A 24,623-nucleotide genomic window follows, 5' to 3' on the forward strand; every position below is an offset into this window, starting at 1 on the left:
TATTCCCAGATCTAGCAGTGCACAGTGAAATTAGGAAAGGGTGAATAAAAAATGTTGTGCCAGAAGTTCAGCCAAGTTTTTGGGTCATTATGGGGTCATTAAAGTTTAGGTTCCTGGATCAAGATCCTGTGTCTCCAGTTTATACTTGTTCTCTAAGGAACAAAATGAATTTCAGGTACGCTGGAGTGATTTCATTTGCATCCTCTCGTTCTCTAAGTTAGACCCACTTCTGGTGAGTAGATGGACCTGGTATCAGACATTTAACAAATAGCTCTAGTTCCCGAGATCCTATTACTTTGTGTGATACCCAACAACCGTCCTCCCTACCCCTTCCATCACAAGTTTCTAGATCAAAGCAATATCGTGACTACCTTTAACTGAGCCAGACTGCAGTGACAATCTTAGCTTACCTCCAGATGCGATCATTCTGTGCACTTATTTTTAGTCTTCTGTTCCTCTCATTGTTGTTCTGTGTTATGCCTTATGTTTTTAAGGCTTTGAAGAGGTTAATACTTTTTTGTCTTATTTCATTCTTAGCACAGCTTTCATACAGCTAGGAACTAAACAAATTCTTACAATGACATTGTTTATTTTTAAGACTGAAACTTATTGATTTACTTAATTTTATTTCATTTGAATACCTTAACATTTAGCCAAGCTGCTGGATTGTTTTTGCTTTCAGCTATACAGAATGATTTTTTTCATGGAGTAGTTTTGTCCAAATAAAGAAAATTGTACATCTTAATAGATAACTCTTATTTTAAAGAGATGATTTGATACATGACATAAAGTTCTTCTTTTATAATTCTTGGTACATTTATGTCATATTCATCACCTAATTCATTGTTATATTAATTAGATGAAAACTGACATTCCTTCTATACATAGCTGACTTGCTCTTCAGTTTTGTCACCCTCATGTTCGGTGAGGAGAAGTGTATCTAATAGAATGATTGAGGAAGCCTGAGTGTTTGAACTGCGGAGCCTCATTGGGCTCTGGAACATGGCAGGATTAATCCCATTTCTCATTCCATGTTTCATGAAAAACTTGGAGTTCTCTGCCCTTGGATTTCGGAAGTAGATATTGCTGGAACATTTTCTGACAGTTTTTACTGATTTCATGGCCCGGTAATTGCAGCTGATGTATCGGCCAAACGCGATCCGAAATGTCTTATTGAAGAGGGTGTAGACCAAAGGATTCACCCCTGAGGAAACATAGCCTATCCACACAAATACCTCTAGGAGCGTTTTGAGAGTAGTCTGGTTGCAGGAATCACATAAAACTAAAGTTATATTTGTAATAAAAAAGGGGCACCACATAAACAAAAAGAGAAAAAAAACAATCCCTAGAACCTTAGAGGCTCTCTGTTCATTGGAAATGTTCTGCACAGACTTTTTTCCAACTGTGGACATTCTTCGCCTTCGTATCTTATCACTTGAGTTGGGCAGAGTTTTGCCTTTGTGGGAACTGTCCAGCATTGCCACCTTTTCAGGTGATGAGCAAGGTGTTTCTTTGGAATTTTGGAAGACTGTAGACACAGCCAGCCATGTTAGGCGTTGAGGTTGCTTGTTTTTGACCAAGTAAGCTTTCTTCTGTAAAGCTTGGATAGTGAGAAAGTAGGTGACAATCATGATTGCCAGAGGTGTGAAGAAGGCAGCCAGTGAGCCAAAGAGCATGAAGTTGCCAAAACGATCCTTTGTCAGCACACAGGTGATGTTGCTTGGGTTACCTGCATCGATTTCTATCCCTCTGATGGGTACTGGAATGGCAATGCCTAAGGAAGAGGGGACAAGATAAATTGAGTTAATTTTATGACCTTTGACTCTTAGATTAGGTCCTTTTAGAGTTTATCTTAGTGACTTTATGTGGTTAATGGTTAGTCGATTTTCATTCCTAGTACACACAGTGCAGAATCTGTCAAAGCATTTAATTAAAGGAAGATTTAACAAATAGACCCAAGTAAGCAAACCTGGTGTTTTTAAACAGAGATTGATTAGTGATTTTAAGTTTATAATTTAAGCTTCCCTAAAGCTGTAGTATGTCTACAAAATAGAAGAGAATGTCATTTATTCTCCATTTCTCATAATCTGTTTGTGTTTATTGATCTATCCCCAGGTTAAGAAAAAAGTAGTTCAGAAGAGAATTTGCTTTATCTTTATATCCAATGTAGTTGATTTAAAGAGACTTCAGAATACATTCATCCAGTATCTTTTTTTTTTTTTAAGATTTTATTTATTTATTTGACAGACAGAGATCACAAGTAGGCAGAGAGGCAGACAGAGAGAGAGAGAGAGAGGAGGAAGCAGGCTCCCTGCAGAGCAGAGAGCCCGATGTAGGGCTCGATCCCAGGACCCTGGGATCATGACCTGAGCCGAAGGCAGAGGCTTTAATCCACTGAGCCACCCAGGTGCCCCTGCAGTATCTTAATTCTAGATAGATGACTGTTGTCTTTGAGGCTACACAATTTGATTTAATAGACATTTTCATTATTTGTAATTTATGAATGTCTTAATCTTTTCCTCTGACGACTTAGGGAAAACTAAGTGGAGTTCATCGTTTTTGTTTTTGTTTTTTTAATGCTACTTAAATATTTGAGATCATATGAATCATGAAATTTACTTTCCTTTTTTTTTTCTTTTTAATTATTTATAAAGTGTTATTTGCTTCAGGGGTACAAGTCCGTAAATCATCAGTCTTACACAATTCACAACACTCACCAAAGCACATACCCTCCCCAGTCCCATCTTGTTTCATTTTTTTCCCTCCATGACCCCCCCGCCCTGCCTCTCAATTTCCTCATATCAAAGAGATCATATGGTAATTGTCTTTCTCTGATTGACTTATTTTGCTCAGCATCATAGCCTCTAGTTCCATCCACGTCATTGCAAATGGCAAGATTTTTGGTTTTTTGATGGCTACATAGTATTCCATTGTATATATATACCACATCTTCTTTATCCATTCATCTGTTGATGGACATCTAGACTCTTTCCATAGTTTGGCTATTGTGGACATTGTTGCTATAAACATTGGGGTGCATGTACCCCTTCAGATCAATACATTTGTATCTTTAAGATAAATACCCAGTAGTGCAATTGCTGGGTCATAGGGTAGCTTGATTTTCAACTTTTTGAGGAACCTCCACACTGTTTTCCAGAGTGGCTGCACCAGCTTGCATTCCCAACAGCATAGGTGTTTTTCCACATCCTTGTCAACATCTGTCATTTCCTGACTTGTAAATTTTAGCCATTCTGACTGCTGTAAGGGGGTATCTCACTGTGTTTTTGATTTGTATTTCCCTGATGCTGAGTGATGTTGGGCACATTTTCATGTGTCCATTGGCCACTTGGATGTCCAACAGAAAGGGAGAAGATATTTGCAAATGACATATCAGATAAAGGTGTAGTATTCAAAAGCCTTATCAAATTCAACTTATCAAATTCATAGATAGAACTTATCAAATTCAACACCCAAAGAACAAATAAGCCAATCAAGAAATGGGCAGAAGACATGAACAGACATTTCTGCAAAGAAGACATTCCAAATGAAATTTATTTTCAGGTTGAGAATTCCTCTAACAGATATGAAAGAACTATATCTCATGCTAATTTTCTAATGCTTTAAATACCATGGAGTGGGTATTTAAATATGATCTTGCCACATGAAGTAGCTTATTAGACAAGTACACAAGTGTTATCCTGAATCCTTTCCCTTTGAAACAACAGATTCTTAAAAAGAAGTTTGAATTAACTGTATCTTTAGAAATCTCTAGAATCCTTGTGTTTTGTTTTGTTTTTTATGAATTTGAAAGTACTTCATCATGTACACAGCCTTTTTATGGTAACTGAAGAGCCATGGATGAAAATATTTTCCTCAAATACTTTCTAACAGGGAGACTACTGCTTATTCTACTTTTCCTCAACTCTCCCACCAGAAAGTGGATTCTTTATATTTACTGTTCTACAGTAGAAGTCAGCACATTACAGCTTGAGGACTAATCTGGCCTGCATCCTGTTTTTGTAAATAAAATTTTATTGGAACACAGCCATCCCTATTTGTTAACAAATTGTCTATGATAGCTTTTACTTTCCTGCTGCGGAGTTGAGTAGTTGTGACAGAAACCGTTAGAGCCTGCAAGCCCAAAATATTTACTTTCTTGCCGTTTACTGGAAAAGTTGGCTGACCCCTGCTGTACCCTGGTAATTCTAGGTGATTTTTCCACTTTTCTCCCCAAAACCGTTCTCTATTGGTAATCTGCTTACAATACTCTGTTGTCCATGCAGGTCATCTACCAACCTCTAGGACCTCTGCCCATCTTCCTCAGTAGATTCAGCACCTTGCTAAAGCCTTCCTCTCCACCACTCCATTGCTGTTACCTTCCATGACTTGACCTTATGATGACCCTTCTGACACCTTCATTTTGTGTCTGTTGAACTCCATTCTGATATCTTTTACTATTTTTATAATTTTATTTCCAGTATAGTATTATATTAGTTTCTGGTGTATCAGCCCTCATTATTATTATTTGCACTCCTGAAGGCATCCACAAACCCTCTTAAAGCAGTCCCATATCTAAAACCAAGAACTTTGTATGAAGTTTCCCTTTCTTGCCCTGCTAGTCTTCATTACTGTGGGACTTCGTTTTATAGTTATGTTGACCTCTAGTCCATTCATCTTCTCTATTTTCACATTCTGTTAACCTCCTTCAAGGCTCACATTACCTTTTCAACCAGATTGGTGGTCAATATCACAAGTTTTCGCTGGTACTTTTTATACCCTTAGCCCCTTACTCTTTCATACCTTACTTTTTGCCAGGTCTTGCTGAGGATAACTAAGTCCAGAAGAAAACGAGCTCTTTTCAGCATTTTGCAGAATTTAAAAACTGAACTAACCCTATCATCTGCTTTTTCTTCTACAAAGTTACTAAATTGTCATTGGTCCTACAAACAAAGGGTGATGAAATGAACACAGCATTGATTGTGGCATTGGTGCTGAAAAGCTGTTAACAGTCTTTAAGCCAGCTATCTAAAACCTCTACATTTTGGGGCACCGAGGTGCCTCAAATCGGTAAGCATCTGCCTTTCAGCCCAGGTCATGATCCCAGGTGCTGGGGTTGAGCCCCATATCAGGGCAGGGAGCCTCTTTCTCCCTTTCCCTCTGCTCCTCCACTCCTGCTTGTTAACGCTCTCTCTCTCTCAAATAAATAAATAAAATCTTTATAAAAAAATAAAACCTCTAGGTTTCTTTTCTCATCTATAAAAGGAAAAAGTGAATTTATAAGATCCCTTCCAAAGCTGTAAATCGGAGTCTTCTTTTTATTCTTTTCTACCTGCCTATTTAATACTTTGTATTAGTCTAATTTGTTTATTATCTGCCTTCCTTGAATATAGAGGCTCTTTTTTATTTATCTTTGTATTCTTGATATCTAGTATGTCACAGGTATGCAACAGAGATTTGATCTGCTTATGGATTCATGCGAACCAGCTTTAATTGGGTATCACTTGTAACAGTAGGCTATTTATTGGCTTGATCATATTTCATGGTTTCAAATGTTTTAATTCTTCTTAAGGATCATTTCTCTTTTTTTCTCCCTGCCTTTGCCCTGTTTCCACCACCTTAACCCAACACACACATACCTCACACTGTCTCTCCCATCTCTCCCTTACTGCAGTGAGTTTACCAAAAAGATTGGGACTTCTGGCATGAGCTACTGTTTCCCTCCTTTCCACTTTAAATTTTGGTGACTGTTACCCGTTATCTCCCATGCCCTTTCTCTGGCTTCTTTTGGGGGGCCTTTTCTGCTCTGTCAATCAGCATCTGTCCCCAAAACTAGCCTATCTCTGCTTACAAACCTGTCGTTCTGAATAGACTTTTCCTTGGCCCTGATATCTGCACAAGCCAGAGTAATAACACTCCTTACTTTTACCTCCAAACTTTTCAAAAGAGGTTTGGCCCTGCTATTGTTTCAGGAACATAAAGGTCACTTTCATTATCTTGGTTTTTTTGCCCAGTGTTCTTACTTTGATTAGAGAAAGACCATGACTTTTTCATGGTTTTCCTTTAGCATTCCAGATCTCTCTTGATTTTTTTTGCTCTTTGATTTTTTTTTCCTAGGAAGAAGTGAATCTGCTAGTCAGACTATTAATGATCATCATAGTAATTGTTGTGAATCTTTTCTGATACTAACTTATAAGAGGTCTGAATTATTTCTTCTGTACTTCATGCTAGGATACTCTATCATAGAAGCTATTTTTGAGCATTAAAGATGGGCATAAGGGCATAAGGCAGTTTAGAAGAAATACTATTTTCTTATGTAAATCATTTCTGAATATCGCTAGCATCTCTCTTAAAACCTCCGATTAATCATATATCCAAAACACTTATGTAGATACTTACTGCCTTTATTCTATACACATACATACTGGCTTCCAAGATGAATTTATGGTCTTTAGTATGTGTATACAAAGTGTTTGGTTTTTTTTTCTTGTTTCTCTTTTCCTGTTTATCTTCTTAAGTGTGACTGAAGATGCATTTTATTTTTTTGTTACTTTAATACTAATTTCGAGATTCTGCATGCTCCCTAGACCTTAATTATTATTGACAAAAACAAAACCTGTTTTCAGACTTAGTCTTCCTGCATATCAAAATCAAAGCAGGAAGATATCTCAGTAACCTTTGTGAAGATGGTTCTTTCTGAGGACATGAACTTTTTGCTTTTTCACACATGTTGTTGATAGTGTGATTTTATATGATGACATGGCATAAAGAGCTTGTGTTGGTGTATCAGTATATCAGTAGTCTGCCTTGACCTCTTATGCTATGTTTCACAGCCTACCTGGCCTGGTATATTTCTTACCCAAAAGAAACCAAAAGCTCTTTATTTATACCACCCCACACCCTGACATTCCCCACATACCTATTGAAATTAGCCATACCACTGTAATCTTGATGAGTGCTGTGGCTCGTGAGTTATATTGATTGGCCTGGATTGGCTTTTTGATGGCTATATAACGATCCACGGAAATGGCACAGAGATGCATGATGGATGCAGTAGAAAAAAGAACATCAAGAAATAACCAGGCAGGGCATAGAACAAGTGGGAGGGGCCAAATAGCCTCTGAAAAAAACAAAACAAAAGCATATTCTCATGAATGGCAATCTTCAATTTACAGTTTCTTTTTAAAGTGATACATATTTTTAAACTTTTTGTTACTTATTTGAAATTTTATGAGTTAACCTCCACAAGATGTATAACTTTAGATAATGGCTTCAGTAATAATAAATACATTTCTCTAAATGGTCCCTTTTAAATACATTTTCTGTTTTGTATAGTAATCACAACACCCTTTTTCAAAATCAGCAGTTTAGCATTTTTAGCATTCATTTGACCGTAGTTGCTCTTTTGTCTGTTCTTTTTGTGATCTTTTAAAAATTTCCACAGTGTTTCAACTGCAACTTAACCTTGCTAGTCAAATAAAATCAATTTTTAAGCTGCTTTTGTATAAAAAGAATATTTTACCATATAGAGGAAGCAATACAATTTGGCTAAAAAGAGTATTAGAATGGGAATCTCAGTGAAGCCTAGGATTTGACTTGTTTCTAGCAATAACTAGCAGCGTGATCTTTGTTTATAGCAAATTCTCATTTGATGAAATAATTAAGTGAAATAATAGGAGTTTTCTTTTTGACAGAAGTAGTTCTTAAATAAAGTTTGCAAAAGGAATGACTTCAGATTATTCTGAAGAAAAATGGATTGTTATCCTTCCATATTTCATCATTCACTCTAGGCACTGGGGAGTTATGGTTTAAAAAGAAAGTGTCAGGATAAACATAGTACTTAATTTATGTAACAAAGTCTTATTAAAAAAATTTATTCTATGCCTCATACAGTCTTAAGCATTTGAGAAATAATATCTTGGAAAAAATTCAGTTTTGGCTATGGTACCGAATATCCTATGTAGTTTTCCAATAAATTTACTTAGGCAAGTATCTATAACACATATGGGTTGATACATTATATTTTGTACATACACCCAGTATATATATATTTGTGGTTCCAAAACACCTAGAATTTATTTTAGGGTTTCCCCTAGAATATTTCATTTAGAACCCGCATTTCTAACAGACACACACACACACACACACACACACACATTTTAGACCTTGCAGTAAAAGCAAATTACTTCTGTGCAGAACAAATGTCATATATATATGAGAGTATCTAAATCCTTTTTATAGTTTAATTGCTGTATGTCCACTGAAAAATATAAACTACTTTTCCTAGTTTTTGCATGATTATCTGACCTTGACAGATAATTGGGATAATTGAAGGAAGACCAAGATACCATTTTAGGATTTCAGAGTACCAAGAAACTCTTCAGTTGTAAACTGTTTAAATTCAAGAACCTTGGGGGTAGAGAGATGTTAACATCCCACACCAAAAATAAATAAATAAATAAATAAGTGAAAGGCTATCATTTAGGGAAAGAGTTTTGAGATAGATTTGAATATGCTTTTTTCAAAAGCGTACAAATTAATGTTTTAAAAGCAGTGTTCTAGAAGACTCTGGGGAACATTATATTATCTTGGGTCTTAACAGATGCACCAACATTTATTCACTGTTGTAGGATAGGTGCTCAGAATGGTCATAGGAAGAAATTTATAGGAGACCTCTCAAAATAAATCAAGTGTGGCAGAGAAATCTGTCTTTAGAGAGAAACTTAATCAGTTAGATTTTTCTCCCTCTTAGTCGTAGTATTCAGATTTTCTGTTAATAAGTAGAAAAGGACTTTGGACACTGAAACGCTGCAACGGACCTCAGCTTAACTAAACTAACAGTTCAGGTAGAGTGAAAATAATCTATGATTGAAAGAGTTGTGCAGTGGAAACTACTTGAAATGATGTTACATTCTAAACTGTCCTGACGTTCTACATTTAGAACTGAGTAGAAAATAGAAAAATACTCAAATGTAGAACTATAACAAGAGATACTGATCATAGTTTTAAACTTGCCTATTTAGCTTTTCTAATTATGGGTTATAGGTTTTTAAATTAAGATCTGGGAAATTCTAGTCATAAATCTAGTAGCCATGAGCAGGAAGCCATGTAAAAAGTATAGGTCTTTGGAAAATACACAATTTAACTCTAATTGTGGACTAAAAGAGAAAGCTCTTTAGTGCTCCAATGAAGCCTTGTTAGGCTCACTTTCCAACAGAATGAAGTTATTTTATAAACTCTAAATTTTCAGGGGTGTCTGGGTGGCTCAGTCAGTTAAGGGACTGCTTCTTCTCAGGTCATGAGCTTGAACTCTCCGTTGGGCTCCCTGCTCAGCAGGGAGCCTGCTTCTCCCTCTCCCCACCCCTTCACACACACACCCCCAATTCATGCTCTATCTCGCTATTTCCTCTCTCTCAAATAAATAAAATCTTGGGGCACCTGGGTGGCTCAGTGGGTTAAAGCCTCTGTCTTCGGCTCAGGTCATGATCCCAGGGTCCTGGGATCAAGTTCCACATCGGACTCTGCTCGGCAGGGAGCCTGATTCCTCCTCTCTCCCTGTCTGCCTCTCTGCCTACTTGTGATCTCTGTCTGTCAAATAAATAAATAAAATCTTAAAAAAATAAAATAAACTCCAATTTTGGTGCATGAAGCAGATATTTAATGCAGTTTGCTAGAATTTTATTATTTTAGTCAGTACTGATTACTAATAGAAATACTGAGGCATGATAGGGAATTTTCTTTAGGGAGACTGTGATACAGGTTTAGGATTAAGAGAGAAGGATCTTTATTATTAATCTTTATAATTGAAAGTTTCATGAAGGTACTAGTCAATAGGCTTTTTATGAAATGAACATAAAAGTAATATGACAGCATTAAATTAATAGAAATCTTTTATATAAAGTAAAAAGAAAAAATCTTGTCTGCCTAAATAGATTTGGGTAATCTAAGAATTTATACACATTAAAAACAGTTCTAGACATTCTCAGGTTATAAAGGGATTTTCCCTAGTCCAGATACTTTCATTTCTAAAATTATCTTTTCATTTAGTATTAATTTGATAGGCTCAGGGTCAGAAAAGTTTCTTACTTTGGTAGGGGGTAGATTAACTACTCCAAAACTTTGTTATTTTTACTAGGGTTTTAATTTCTTTTAAGGATTTATAATTTCATTTATTTGTTATAATGTATTATGTCCAGCTTACTTCCATAAGAACTTACTATACTATTTCAAATGGACCAGTTATAGATTTATACAGAAAGAAAAACATATATGAGTCAATATAAGGGAAATAAGTTATCAGGTACTTGAACTAAATTAATTACTGCTGTTCTGGGGCTCTGAACTTGTCTTTTTCCTAAAAGCTAAGGCAGAAGAAGGAAAACTTTTAAATTGTATATTATTTGTTGTTTCACAAAATGTGCACAAACTTTCTTTAAAAAATCTACCTCTTCCCCCACCTGCTCCCAAATTAGTCTTAAAGAGGAATTTAATTTCAGTAAAGTTTGAATACTGGCACTTCTGTGGATGCCTGAAATAATTACAGGTCAGTAATTATAGGAGCATAACAATCTTGCTGAGTTGTGGATTATATGTAGTTCATTATTTATCTAAAAATATTAATAGCACAAAGTTTGTTGCTTAAAATGAAGACTTGCATGCTTCAAATACCACCATACATAAGGGGTGGTAGAATTGCCATTCAATTACATCGGTTTCTGTTTGTCTCCATACAAGGGTCAACAACTTCATAGACATGGGCCCAGGTCTCATATCTTCCTCAGAAAAGAGATCTGGTGATCATCTCAAAGATTCGTACAAGTGTTATTTAAGACCCAAGTATTCTGTGTCATTTAATATGAAATATAACTTTAAAAAAAAATTTTTTTTTAAAAATATATTGTCTGCTTTGTCCCCAGAGAAAACTCTATGTCTGACTTGTTAGGTGAAGTTTTTTCAGATGTTAATGTTGGCTGTTTGTCAAATATGACCATTACGGTTGCATAATTTCTCATTTCATTTGAGAAAGCAATGTAAAAGAATGAGTTAAGACTGTGAATTCTGGAGTCCATTCTCCGGGATTCAAATCATGTCTCTGCCATTTATTTATTATTATTCTGTCCTCTATTGGAAAATGGTGATAATGATGATGATACCAATTTTATAGGATTGCTTTGAAGACTAAATGCAGTAATACATGTAAAGTGTTTAGAACAATGTCTGGCATAAGAAAGCACTCTATAAATGTTAGTTCCTATTACTATTACTGTTTGACAGAAACTAGCCTACCCATTAAAAGACTCCTACTAAGAAGTAAATGTTAAGTCATATCATCACCGTAAAACCAATATGTTTGTCCTCCTGTCTGCTGTAGCAAGAGTGCATGTATCCAGCTGAACTTAAAGTTTTTATTTTTTTAAAGGTATGAGAATGTGTTTAACTCTAAATTTTCATGAAAGTATGCCTTTTACTCTCTATATTTATATGTGTGTGTATATGTGTGTATATATATATATAAATAGCAAACATAAGTAACCTATATACATTGCATGCTTGGCTATTTATTTATTTATTTATTTAGCTTTCTTTTTAATGGCTGTAGAAACCTGAGTGTTTTTAACCAGAAACTCCATTTCTTGGTGAGATGCACTCATTTGATCTGAAACCCGCTTACTCTTTCGGCAGGCTTTTAGTTTGGAAAGCTGAGTTATATGATTAATTCAGAAAAATAATTAAAATTAACCTATAAATCTGAGACATAAGATATTTGCCTTCTGAGAATTTTAAATGACTGTATTTTTAAAGCTATCCCAAGGGGACTGTGCCCATAGAGTTTACCAAGGTAAATAGTTCATGAGTTTATTGGAGTAGGACAGACCCTAAATAGCCTCATAGCCAAAAAGGACATGGGGTTCTCAAAGTACCCATTTTTTTATTCTCAGAAATGCTTATGTTTCTATTATCTTTCAGGAAAGAAAGACATAGATCAGTGCTTCAGTTTTTATTATGAAGCTTCTGTTTTGTTTTTGTTGTCATTTTCCCACTACATATGAATATATAAAATAACTCTGGGATTAGCTGTCTAATATGATAGTGTTTTCAGCACTTCAAGTGATTTAATACTTACAAAATTTCTTTTCTTGGTTTTTTATATTTCCACTTTCCTTTTTTGTTTGTTTTTGGTTTTTTAAGATTTTATTTATTTATTTGACAGAGAGACCGTGTGAGAGGGAATACAAGCAGGGGGAGTGGGAATGGGAGAAGCAGTCTTCCTGCCAAGCAGGGAGCCCAAGCCCAACACGGGGAACCTGAGCTAAAGGCAGGCAGACGCTTAATGACTGAGCTACCCAGGCACCCTAAATTTCCACTTTCCAAAAAGAAGTGCCTTTAATTGCTTTGGTCCCTCATTTAAGATTGGGTAGAACAGCATTTCACCACATAAATATCTGATTTTCTTTTTCTTTTACTGCTGTATATCTGTTTCACCTCTCTGGTCAGATTCACATCTAAACTAAATCACATATTTAAAGTATATAAACTCTTCTCATATTCTGCTGATACTTGCCAGTTACTGGTGCCTATAATGTGCTGGGCCTTAGTTGACTATTTCAGGATTCAGTGCCTGGGATGTCTTGCTTCAGATCCCTATCTTGCAACCATTTTATTTTCTACAGCCTCTTGCAGTTATAGCATAGATACTGTTTCAACTTTAATTGTGAGACATGGATTAAAACTCAAGTTATAAATAAACCAGTAATGACCAATGAATGACCAAACACTGTATTTTCTCCTTTACATTTTTAATCATTTATTTAATGAGAGAAAGTTCAGAGAAGTTTATAAAGTGTGAGCATCCTGTCTTTTTTATATTGGCATATGATGTTCTATTTTCCTTTACATCCTATTGAGGTATTTCTAAATGCCTTCTAAGTAGACATTTTTAAGACTTATGATCGTGGATTTTGGGAATTATACACAAGACAGTCAAAACTAGACCTACAAAGCAAAGGTCTAGGGCTTCCAGAGTGGAAGAAGTGGCAGAAAGATTGACATAGGTATCACAGTTCATTTGAGAGACCATGTTAGGCCAGTCATCATAATCTTGCTAAAATAGAAATTCTATTAAAAAAAAAAAAGCAAACAATATTATATAATCAAATATTATGTAAATCATTGGTTGAATAACATACTCCTCAGCATGAGTCAGTTTTTAAAGTTTCACTGCTCTCCTTTCTTCTAAACTTAATTTTATTAGAACATTAACTAATGCAAAGTTTCTTTTGTTACTTTCATTTAATTTCCCTGAGATAATTAAAAGCACTCATACTACTCAGCGGTAGTTAATATTTTATGTTTACAGAATCAGGGACACTTTTGTTCGTACAGACTTCTGAAGTTCAGAAGATGATTCCTACAATGAGAGAAAAATACACAAAATCTATTCCCCCCTTTAATGTTATCAAAAATTCTTATAACTGCATTAATTTAGGAAGTCTTTGTATTTGTTAACATGTGAAGGGCTATAAAAATCTTAGTGTTTGAAGTCAAGTCCCAATTTATAGTATGTGCAGTTTCCAATTTATGAATGCATCCTTTTGAAGTTTTTTGGAGTGCAGAGCATGCATTTTCTCATATACTTTCTCTTAGAAATGGAATGATGTTTTTAATAATGAATTTAAAACAATAATTTTTAAGTAGTGTTCAGGTTCCCAGGTTAGTTTTTAAAAATCTAATCCCCCAGTGTTGCTTCATTACTGATAGTAGAAGTGTTTGGACCACAGAAGATTTTATTTTATTTTTTAAAAATTAACAAGCATTTGAAAGAATGAAATGTAGTTAAAACATATCATAGTTATTTAGGACATAAATAGGAAGACATTCCATATATTTTATGTTAAAATATGTTGGGTTTTCTGCTACCATTTATTGCCAAGAATATCTTGGGCCCCAAAAATTTAAATACAAGCTCAGTCGTCAGCTGCAGATACCTACAGCTGTGGACTGTAGGAATTTTTCTGTGGACTACACGGAATTATCTCTTTTTTCTGTTTTTCTGTTTTATCTAATCACTTTAATACTATGAAACTTAGCTTTTTAAGATTCTTTAACTATTTAGCTGATAATTTGAGTATCTACCACAGTAATTTGCAAATAGTGGATGTGTGATATGGACTTTAGAGTTAAAATTCAGTTCTCTGTAACTCGTTCAGTCTCATTTAATCAAAATAATATATCAATTAAATATTACGATAGTATAAGATGAGTATTGTAACATTTTCTGTACAACTAGCAAAAACATAATTTAAAGAGTGTGATTTTACAGATTAATTAGTATTTGTGTTTGGAGATAAGAGCCTTGAATCAAGCATCTATAGTATTTACCAAATATACATAAATGTTTCTACATTATCCTCATTTATTTCTTTTAAACTTTTTTCAGAATCAAGATCCTTTAGGTTCTCCTTTAGAGTAAAATTTCTTAATTACTTCCCATGGTTACATGTTGTACTAAAATATTCAAAAAATTACAAATGTATAAAAGAAGGGATAGTTGAATATTATTAATGATTAGAGAGTCCATTAAAGCTATAGAACCTTAGTTATTACTGCTTGCCCTGCTATAGAATTTAAAGCCTCGGTTAGATGTTAATTTAGAATGGAAAGTTTAGCCTGTCACCATCTCATTTGGGGGATCAAACACTTAATTTAGGTATCTTTCTATAATTACTTAAAAATGTAGCATTTAAACCTAATACAATAGTTTAAATTGGAGGATTTTTTTAATTGGAGGTTTTAGTCTCCTTCTAATACATATTCTAGTTAAATAAACTTTACTTCTATAACCTGAAATATTTTTATCCTCACCATATAAACATAATTTCCAGAAGCCCTATCTGCTACATATAATCATTTTTCTTAAGCAGTCAATGAGTCTAATATCAATTTATGCAAAACACTGAATAAGTTAAGTATTTTCTTTATACTGATTCTCAGAAGCCCTAATAATTTATCAGCAGAATTATTTGTATTTACCCAAATTCTGTAACTAGAGATGATACACGTAAGTAAAAACTTTCATTTTAATATTATTATCTCTTTTCTTATAACAAACTAATATTTTAATATCAAGTTATTATTGTAACAACTCAGGTTTTGGTCACTTGTTTTAATAGTTCATTTTTAATAAATTTTTAATATTTAATTTTATTTTGAATCAGATTTTTCTTACTTGTATCAAGGACATGGATCATTAGAAATCATAAAAGTTAAACAGATGAATCATTTCTTAGGACACTGTGAGCCAGACCATTTCCTTTAGCAATTAAACATAATATTTTCTTAACATGACACATGTGTTAAGAATTATGTTTAAGGCTAAAATACACAAACGATTAAAAAAAACAAGAACTTTTAGAACAATTCCAATTTTAAATTGGTGTTTAGTGATTCAAATTGGAATTAAGTGATTTGAAGATTTTATTATTACTCAGTAACCCAGCACATAACCAGCTGTCACAAAAGTGTCCTTGCGGTTGCTTGTTCAAGGGAAAAAAAATATTGATAATGGGAAAGTTAAAGTTTAGGTCTGTTCTTCACTGTAATTTTTAGGCGATGAATGCAGAATCTGTGAATCTTGCTAAACTTGGATGATTTTTTAAATGATTAAATGGTAATTGGACTTTTATTAGATGGCTGGGGAAAGAGTAGAACAGTTTCTAAGAAATTACTTTTTGCTCTTTAAAACTCATTATCAACAGTAGAAGATGATGGAAATGAGGGACTGTTTACCTACTGTTATCTTTAAATGGTCCAAGTCCATCTTTAAAGATTGGAGTATCCATTTCTCTGATAGTATATCATAGTTCTGTGGTTTGATGCCAGGAGCAAAGTGAAATACTTACCAAACATTATTGTCAGGAGGGCAATCGGCATCACAAACAATCCAACCAGCAAATCAGCCACTGCCAGGGACATTAGAAAATAATTAGTAGCATACTGCAGCTTTTTCTCCAGTGAAACGGCCAGAATAACAAGGATGTTCCCACCAATGGTGGGTATTATCACCAGGAGTATCAGAAGAGCTGCCCAGCGCGGTTTATTTCCCTGTTGCTCACCAGTCTGTTTCATTTCCTCTGGTATCGATTCTGTCTGTAATCCAGACCAGTTAGCAAAGATTAAATGATGAAAGGAGCTCTGCAAAATGTGCTCGGGAATTGTGCTCTGTTCTAATATTCTGTAAGAGAAGCCCATTCGCTGTTTTTGTGTGATGTGATCCAATTCCGGACAATGGTCTGCATGGTCGGTAGCTAAGCTGGTCATCTGCTTTTTAAAGGCATTGTACCCAGGCCAAACACTCAAAGCCAAAGTTGACTTCTTCCTTTAAAAAAATTTTGGGGTTCTTGAAAATGAGAGCATACAAGCTTCTGTCCATTTCTGTAGGTAAGGCCCCAGGGTTTAGTCTTCTGCAGAGGCTCAGATTTCAGAAGGCTTAGTGAAAGAAACTGATAGCTGTGAAAGAAAGACTGTTTATTACTTTCTCTGTCTTCTCTCTCCTCTCTCTTTCTCTCTCTGTCTCTGCTGTAGAACTAGACTCATGTTTGAATTTGAATGCCAATGAGTTCAAAGAGTTCCCCCTAGATTTAAAATATGTAGATTGCATTAGTTTATTTTGTTATTTTCCAAAAAACAGAAAAAATTCTTGAACTTAGTAGCCCTTCCCATCTCAATAGGTCCCTTGTGCATTTGTGACAATGCAACTTATTTCCACAGTTGTGTTCCTGATATGCCTCAGGTCACGAAACAGGAGATGCATTAATTTTTTCAGTGGCTATTTAAAAAAAAAAAAAAAAAAGGCTAGATGTTTCCTGACCCTTGAATGTCTTTTTACCTTTACCTTAGAATATGTACAGAAGAATAGAAACATTAAAGCACTATGTAGTTCTGAATAGAACTTTTTGGTACACAATGGTTACCCACCTAGAAATTCTTCAAGCCCACCTAAGTCCATATGAATGATTTACCAGCTAGGAATCCTTATTTGTAATTGGGTTTTATCTGGTCAGGTTTATCTTAATACTGATGAAATAGCCATTTTTATGCAACATTTTAAAACTTCTTTAGTTTGAGAGAAGGAAAAAAAAATAGGTATTAATAGGATCCAAATAATTGTTTTTAATAAAATCATCTTTCAGAGAAAGCCTATTGCTGCCACAAGTATTTCCAAATTTATCACTTTATGCCAAATTTGAAACAGCTCTTTTTTGTTTTAAGTAGTCATTTTTTTCTTTAACCTCCCCAGTTTCCTTGGGAAGGAGGATAAGCTAAGAGGAAGGTTAAACCATTAATTCATAAAATCTGTAAATCCAGGGGTGCCTGCATGGGTCAGCCAGTTAAGCGGCTGCCTTTGGTTTAGGTCATGATCCCAGGGTCCCGGGATTGAGCCCCACGTCAGGGCCTCCTGCTCAGCATTCAGCACGCTTCTCCACTTGTGCTCTCCGTCTCTCTTCCTCTCAAGTAAATAAAATCTGTAAATCCTATATAAAATATCTCTCCTGTAACATTGGTAAAATTTTCATTTTGGTTTTTAAGCCACTGAATAGAAATGAAAGATAAAGTAGCAGTTTTTCTGAAGAAAGGGAAAAAATCTTTAGATTAATTATAACTATTTGTAAAATACGTATTTATTTATTTATCTATTTATTTGTAAAATACTTACCTCTTCTTGTTAATTTCCTGAGCATGTCATCTGATCTGCTCAGTAGACCTGCCTGCTGCTCTGACTGAAGTCCTCTCATTGACTTATTCAGAGCCTCCCACACAGACACTTAAAAGCAATGAAACAAATGTGTTGTAGAGCTACAGGCATGCCAAGGAAGTTATTTCCTCTTTGATACATTCATTTTTAGAAAGCAGCAGCATTCATTGTAATTCATAAAACTACCAGTTAAGTATGTTGAACCAGTTCATGACCCTATTCATATTGTATTCTTAAGAGCTCTCTTTGGTATTTGAGAGACTGAAATAAACTCTGTCATTTTTGCTTAACATAGTTTTGTTTTGGATTAACACTGAGCTGTTTTTCTTTTGAGAAAAATTAAGATATAGTCTAGAGATTCTAGAGTTTTCATTCTGTAAAGAGTGTGCCCTGTGAACCTTATAGGGATTTCCAGAGTTCTAATTTCTGAACGAGATTCTTATTCAGCTTTTATGTGTTGGCTGTGGAACACAGTTAATTCTCTCTGGTTGCAGCCTTATATAGAAGAACACAGAAAGATCTGAATTCAACATGTATGCATAGGTTTTAGTAGGAACTTTGCTCATTTTTAAACAGATGGCCTCTGGATTGGGGGGTTGGTTCATTGGCAGTTTTTTGTATTTTTTTCTCAGGTATTTTGGGGAAAGTATACAGTATATAATTAAAATATATTTCTGCCTTATTTCAGAAAATTGGCATAAAAATTTTAACAGCTATGCTAAAGTTTTTTCTAGACGGTAAGAGTAGCTTAGCATTAGAACTTGAGCATTCTCAAAGTTTCCTTTTTAAAAGATCATCATAGATCACTCATTTTTAAAGTACTTAATTCTAGGTCAGCAATAACAGTTGTGCCCTTTTCCTGTTTCAGATTTTTATTCTTGTGTGAAAGTTATTGCAAAATATTTGTTTCATTTCAGTTCTGTTGAGCACTTCAGATTTTATTCAGTATTTGCTGCTTTTTTTAACTCAAAATTCAGGTTTTTTTCAGTATTTTAGAAAAAATAATTTGCTGTAAATTTTGAATGAAAACATACAATACTCAAGAGCAATCAAATGGATTTTAATGTGCCAGGATTCTATTCAGGAATATTGAAATATGCTGAAATATTGCTTTGTTGTGAATCACAATTTAGCAGCTGTACTTATGCAGACAGATAAGAGTCTGTAAAACAGGGCGCCTGGGTGGCTCAGTGGTTTAAAGCCTCTGCCTTCGGCTCAGGTCATGATCTCAGGGTCCTGGGATCGAGGCCAGCATCGGGCTCTCTGCTCAGTGGGGAGCCTGCTTCCCCCTCTCTCTGTCTGCCTATCTGTCTACTTGTGATTTCTGTCTGTCAAGTAAATAAATAAAATCTTTAAAAAAAAAAAAGAGTCTGTAAAACAAATAATGCCATATTTAAAGTTGTACCAGTATATTCAATGAATATATGATTTGTTTTTATAGATAAAATTTTTTAAAATATTCGACTATTTTATAAAAATGCTGACCATTATTACTATTATAAATTTTTTCGGAACTCTACCCTGGTAGGAAAGCACCGAAGCATGTGGGGGAGCGAGACGTCCCGGAATGAAGCATGTAGCTCTAACCCTCTTACCCACATTCACTTTTTTTTTTTTTTTTTAAGATTTTATTTATTTATTTGAGAGAGCGAGCGAGTGAGCACGAGAAGGGGAAGGGGCAAAGGGAGAGGGAGAAGCAGGCTCCCTGCTGAACAAGGAGCCCAATGTGGGGCTCAATTCCAGGACCCTAAGATCATGACCTGGGCCAAAGGCAGATGCTTAACCAACCGAGCCACGCAGGTCTCCTCACTTACTTTTTTAAGAATCTTAATTCTAAGTAGTTAAAATTGGTGTTTGGGTTATTATTGGGGTTTTTTTTTGTTTTCGGTTTTTTTTATTTTTTGTTTTTAATTAGTTTAATGGCTAAGGAGCACAGCTAGTTAAAACTATTTATTTGGCAACTTTTCACTCTGGCTGGGATATGGACATTGGGGCAGGAATGTGTTTTGGTGAGCAGTATGTATTGTGTATGACTGATGAATCATAGAACTGTACCCCTAAAACAATTTATTATATGTTAATAATTTAAAAAAATTTAGAAGCATAGCTGAGAATCAGGAAGCAAGATAATAATAAAGAAATAGATGAAAGAGTAGACCAATCTTTGAGTTGGCAAATAACTGAACTGTGCTAAAAGCTCACGTACATTAGATGGAAGGCAGCCTGTAAGTCCCCACTCGAAATCTCTTCACACTCATTCACAGAAACATGTCTCTCTCCCCTCTTTAATAAAAATACCATTTGCACATGGTGGTAAATCTAAATAGTACAAAAGAATGTTTGTGATAAGTCCACTTTGAGATGGTTTTAACAAACACATTTCCCTGTTTACTCCAGAGTAGACTGACAAATTAACAGGTGGACAAGCACTTTGGTAAAAGCAAATAGAGTCCACAGAAGAAACAGGAAGTAAGAAGTATAGGCATGTATGTCTACTCAGTGTAGAGGCTTGTAGCTCTCCTGCAACCCAGGCTGTCACAACTTTATGTGGTATAATAATTGATACCAGAGGGATGACTTCCACATATTAAAGAAAAGATTAAATTTTATTCGGTTCTGTTTTGGATGGTAGGAATACAAGAAATGCATTTTTTAAAAGATTGCCATCCAAAATGATAAATATATAAAAGTATGATTCTTAATAGTTGAATTGAATTTCAAATATCTGGAAACTTTATTTGTGTAAAATATCTCATTTACCAAGAACTCCAGATAAATTCTTCCTAAAATTCCTTAAAGTTCAGACTCGGGCTCTAATCTGACCATAACCAGGACACTTAATTCCGGCATTTTATCCAAAATGATGACTTTTGTCCTGATGCCTTTTTAATTTATTGAACATATTCTGTCTTTGACTTAAAAGGGCAGTCTAATTTATAGGTCTAAGACAAATACCGACCAAGAACATTTTTTTACTTCTCAGTCATAATTATCAAACACTAGCCATTAAGGAATTTTTGGCAATATAGGGATTATGCCCAGTACATATTCATTTATTTGTGAACTATTCATTGAGTTCATTTGCTCGTGGCGATGAACAGGATAAACATTTTCTTCCCTTGTGTAATTTATCTCATGGATTTGTTAGGTCCCCCATTAATGGGTCCGTGATCAAAGGAGCGAGACTGATACAAAGCAAAGGTCAAGCAAAGCTTTATTTCGTGCCTAGCATCGAGAATCAAACCAAACGGTCGGGGCCGCCTCTTACAGAGAGGGCGACCCCTCCCAGCCTCACAGACTAACTTTTTTATAGAGCAAAGGCCATGTGGTTGAGCCTGGCCACACACAGGTGGCCAATGAGATTATAACACACAGAGAAAACTGCACAGTCATGCTAGGTCACAAACAGGTGGCCAATTGAATTTCAATTTACCCTAGTAGATATTTGAACTAGCCTATCAACTTGATCAGAATTGGCGCCCAAAAGGCAGGGCCTACTCTCCTTGGTAGCTAGGGAGACAGTATGTGCGCCCCACTGATTGGATGTCTCCACCTGGCCTGACCCGCCCTTGTATTTGGGCTTTGTTACCTGGGACTAGTTTCCCGGACTTGCTTTTAAGTAAGTTCCTCTGTGAGGGGCAGGGTCAATCTAAGTTTACTGCATAAACAACAAAATGGCTCCCTCTGACTAAGTAGGCCCTTAAAGATGGATACAAGCAAGTATATTGATCATTATAATGCAGACATGGTAGCTAAAACTAGCTCATTTTAACAGGTCCTACAGAGCAAGTCAAAAATTTTTTTGGCTTTTTTTTTTTCTTTCCATTCCTTTCTTACTCATATCAGCAAAAGAGCTAAAATTCTAAAAATAGTTCTTCCAAATTTAATCTGTTCTTCTTAGACTCTGCTCATTCTCCCCCAACAACTGATTTTACCTATGTTTTAATGAAAGATTTAGACCAGTCTGAAAGTGCTATTACTTTTTAATCTTTCTGAAGTGTCTTTTTTTTTTCAATCCATCCTCTCCTTTGGGATTACGTTGACATTACTCTTTTCCACAACTTTCACTTAAGTTATTGATCCCAACTCTTTATTATATTCTTTGCAATTTTGCTGAATATAGTATCTTTTTCACACATAGAATTCATGCCTTGAATATTCAGTTCCTCAGTTCTAGTATCTTTCTTGCAGACATTCTCAGGTTTCTAGTTAATGAAAACTAAACATTTCGCTATCCCTTGAGTCTCTTTCCTTCATCATCAAACTTCTTTAAAAATTTGCCTATCTTTTTTTCTTCTCATCACCCACCCAGTCTATAATCCTTATAATCAGATTTTTATCTCCAATGTTCTATTAAAACAACTCTTAAAAATTCCATTTTTAACACCAGTTATAGATTGTGTGCAATATTCAGCTCTGTTGGCTAAGCATTTCTTCTTAAAGCTTTTATCTTTTCCTGCCTTCAGAGACATTCCATCCTGGTTCTTTGTGTTTCTTAAAGAATCTTTTCTAACTCTTCTTCTCCCCTTTTAATATACAGATACCTCCCAGGTTCCTCTCCCCTGTTGACTTCATCTCCCTCGTTATTATCTTCCTCCATTCACCCATAGTTTCCATTAACTTGTTGAAAGAAGCCCCTAAGGGGCGCCTATGTGGCTCAGTGGGTTAAGCCGCTGCCTTTGGCTCAGGTCATGATCTCAGGGTCTTGGGATCGAATCCCGCATCGGGCTCTCTGCTTAGCAGGGGGCCTGCTTCCCTTCCCCTCTCTCTGCCTGCCTCTCTGCCTACTGTGATCTCTCTCTGTCAAATAAATAAATAGAGTCTTTAAAAAAAAAAAGAAAAGAAAGAAAGCCCCTAAAACTAAAACTCTATTTCCAGCCTAATGGCTGTGATTCGTGGTCATGAAAGTAGACCGGCAGAATCCTTAAGGGTTAGGAGACCTTTCTCTGAGCTTTGATTTCTGCATTTGTAATTAGGTGACGTAACCTGCTCTCCCTGTTTCATAGCAGCGACTGACCCAGTTGATCATTTCCCCTTCCATAGAATAGCTTCGCTTGGCTTCCAGTAGATAACACTCTCATGGATGTTCTCCTGCCTCACTGACTGTTCCTTTTTAGTCTCCTTGTTCTGTTTCATCTTCTCAGCCTCTTAATCTTCAACCTTCTTGGGGGTTCATTTCTGGATCTCTTCTCTCCCCTGTCTGTACTTGGTGTCTTATATACATTTATGGCTTTAAATACTGTAAGGTTTTGCAGGCGAGGTAAACACAACACCAGGCAAGGTAGGCACAGGGCAAGATTTATTAAAGGCACTCTCTAGTGAAGTTTCAGGGCTCAGGAGAAGGGGAGTCAGGAAAGTTGCACCGGGAGGAGGTGGGCACCCTCGGGCGAGTGGGGGGAGCCTCACTGGGAGGGAGTTGGCAGGAGTCTTTTATCCGGCCAAGGTAGGGCATGGGCTCACATCCATATTTGGTGATCGGAAGGTATGGGGTGAGGGCTCCTGATAGTCCTGCTTCCTGCATAGGTATCGGGTTACCTATGGAGACGTGACCTGGGCGTACACCCTTTTGGCAGGACAGTCTAGGGTTAAGGAAGGGGGGGGAGGGGACTGGAAGATGGTGGCCCTGGCGGTCATTTCTGTTGTTCCTCCTGCATTCCCGGAACCGCCAACCCAACAAATACCATCTATATACTGAAACTCCCAAACTTCTATCTCTAGCCTAGACTCCAGACTCATGTTCGATCACCTACTCAATATTTTCCTTAGATGTCTAGAAAAACATCTCAAACTCAGATTGTCTAAAACTGAACTTATATTCTCTGTCTCCAGATCTGCTTTATATATTGGTCTATTTATCTCAGATAAAGGCAGTTGCATCTTCCCAGTCTCTTTATCTCAAATTCTACGTTTTTTCCTTCAGGAAATCTTGTTGGTTCTATGCCATATATATATATATGCATGCGCACACACACACACACGCACACCCCAAACCCATATATACCAAAATTTCCCCTAAGTCACCATCATATCTTGACTGCATTTCTAGGAAGCCTCCTAACCAGTCTTCTTTATTCTGCCTTTGCCCTCTGTTCTCAATAAAGCAGCCAAAATGATCCTTTTTAAACAAGGCAGATCATATTCCTTTGCTCAGAATCCTCCAGTGGCCCTTTATTTCACTCATAATAAAAGGCAAAGTTCCAGTAACCCCTGGCCTGTAAAGTTCCTATAAAGCTTTTATGATCTGGCCATAGTTTCAATTATTCTTCCCCTTCTTCACCACACTCAAACCACTGGCCTCTGCTGTTCCTCAAACATGCCTGGCATTGTTTTATCATTGGGCTTTTGCATGAGGTATTTTCTCTACCTAATACGTAATATACTCTTCCCCTATGTAGCCACTTGACTTGCTTCCTTACTGCCTTCCTGTCTTTGCTAAAATACCACATTATCGGGGCACCTGGGTAGCTCAGTGGGTTAAGCCTCTGCCTTTAGCTCAGGGCATGATCCCAGGGTCCTGGGATTGAGCCCCACATCAGGCTCTCTGCTCAGCAGGGAGCCTGCTTCTCCCTCTCTCTCTGCCTGCCTCTCTGCCTACTCTGATTTATTTGATCTCTGTCAAATAAATAAATAAAATCTTAAAAAAAAAATACATTATCATTGAAGCCTGCGCTGACTACCCTAATTGGTACTGTTAAACCTTCCTCTCCTGTCTATTCCAATACCCCTTACCTTGATTTCCTTTTTTTGTTCTCTTTATTACTTCACATTTTTACTTAGTTTATCATTTATTTTTGATTATATGTCTCCTACTAGAATGTAGGTTTTGTCTTCTTTGATCACTAGTTTCTGAGTTTATCCTGCTTAGAGTTTGTTG

At 35.9% G+C, this 24,623-nt stretch overlaps 2 protein-coding genes across 3 annotated transcripts in view; one reads left to right on the forward strand and one right to left on the reverse strand.

The window, feature by feature from the left end:
- PSMD1 (proteasome 26S subunit, non-ATPase 1) overlaps positions 1-24,623 on the forward strand; it is a 90,117-nt gene that overhangs the window by 37,336 nt on the left and 28,158 nt on the right. The window lies entirely within an intron of this gene.
- HTR2B (5-hydroxytryptamine receptor 2B) lies at positions 591-17,791 on the reverse strand. 2 transcript variants are annotated; one of them, XM_044241834.1, is made up of 4 exons: positions 17,711-17,791; positions 15,897-16,503; positions 6,917-7,117; positions 591-1,774 (listed from the first exon to the last, which is right to left on the reverse strand). In XM_044241834.1, the coding sequence occupies exons 2-4, from the start codon at positions 16,312-16,314 to the stop codon at positions 879-881; spliced, it is 1,515 nt and encodes a 504-aa protein (XP_044097769.1). In that variant the 5' UTR covers positions 16,315-16,503; positions 17,711-17,791; the 3' UTR covers positions 591-878. The 2 variants fall into 2 exon arrangements, with proteins under 2 accessions (XP_044097769.1, XP_044097770.1); XM_044241835.1 differs by having other exon boundaries at positions 15,897-16,628; positions 17,711-17,785.

This window comes from Neovison vison, chromosome 3 (genome assembly GCF_020171115.1).
Source record: "Neovison vison isolate M4711 chromosome 3, ASM_NN_V1, whole genome shotgun sequence".
NCBI classification, from domain to species: Eukaryota; Metazoa; Chordata; class Mammalia; order Carnivora; family Mustelidae; genus Neogale; species Neogale vison.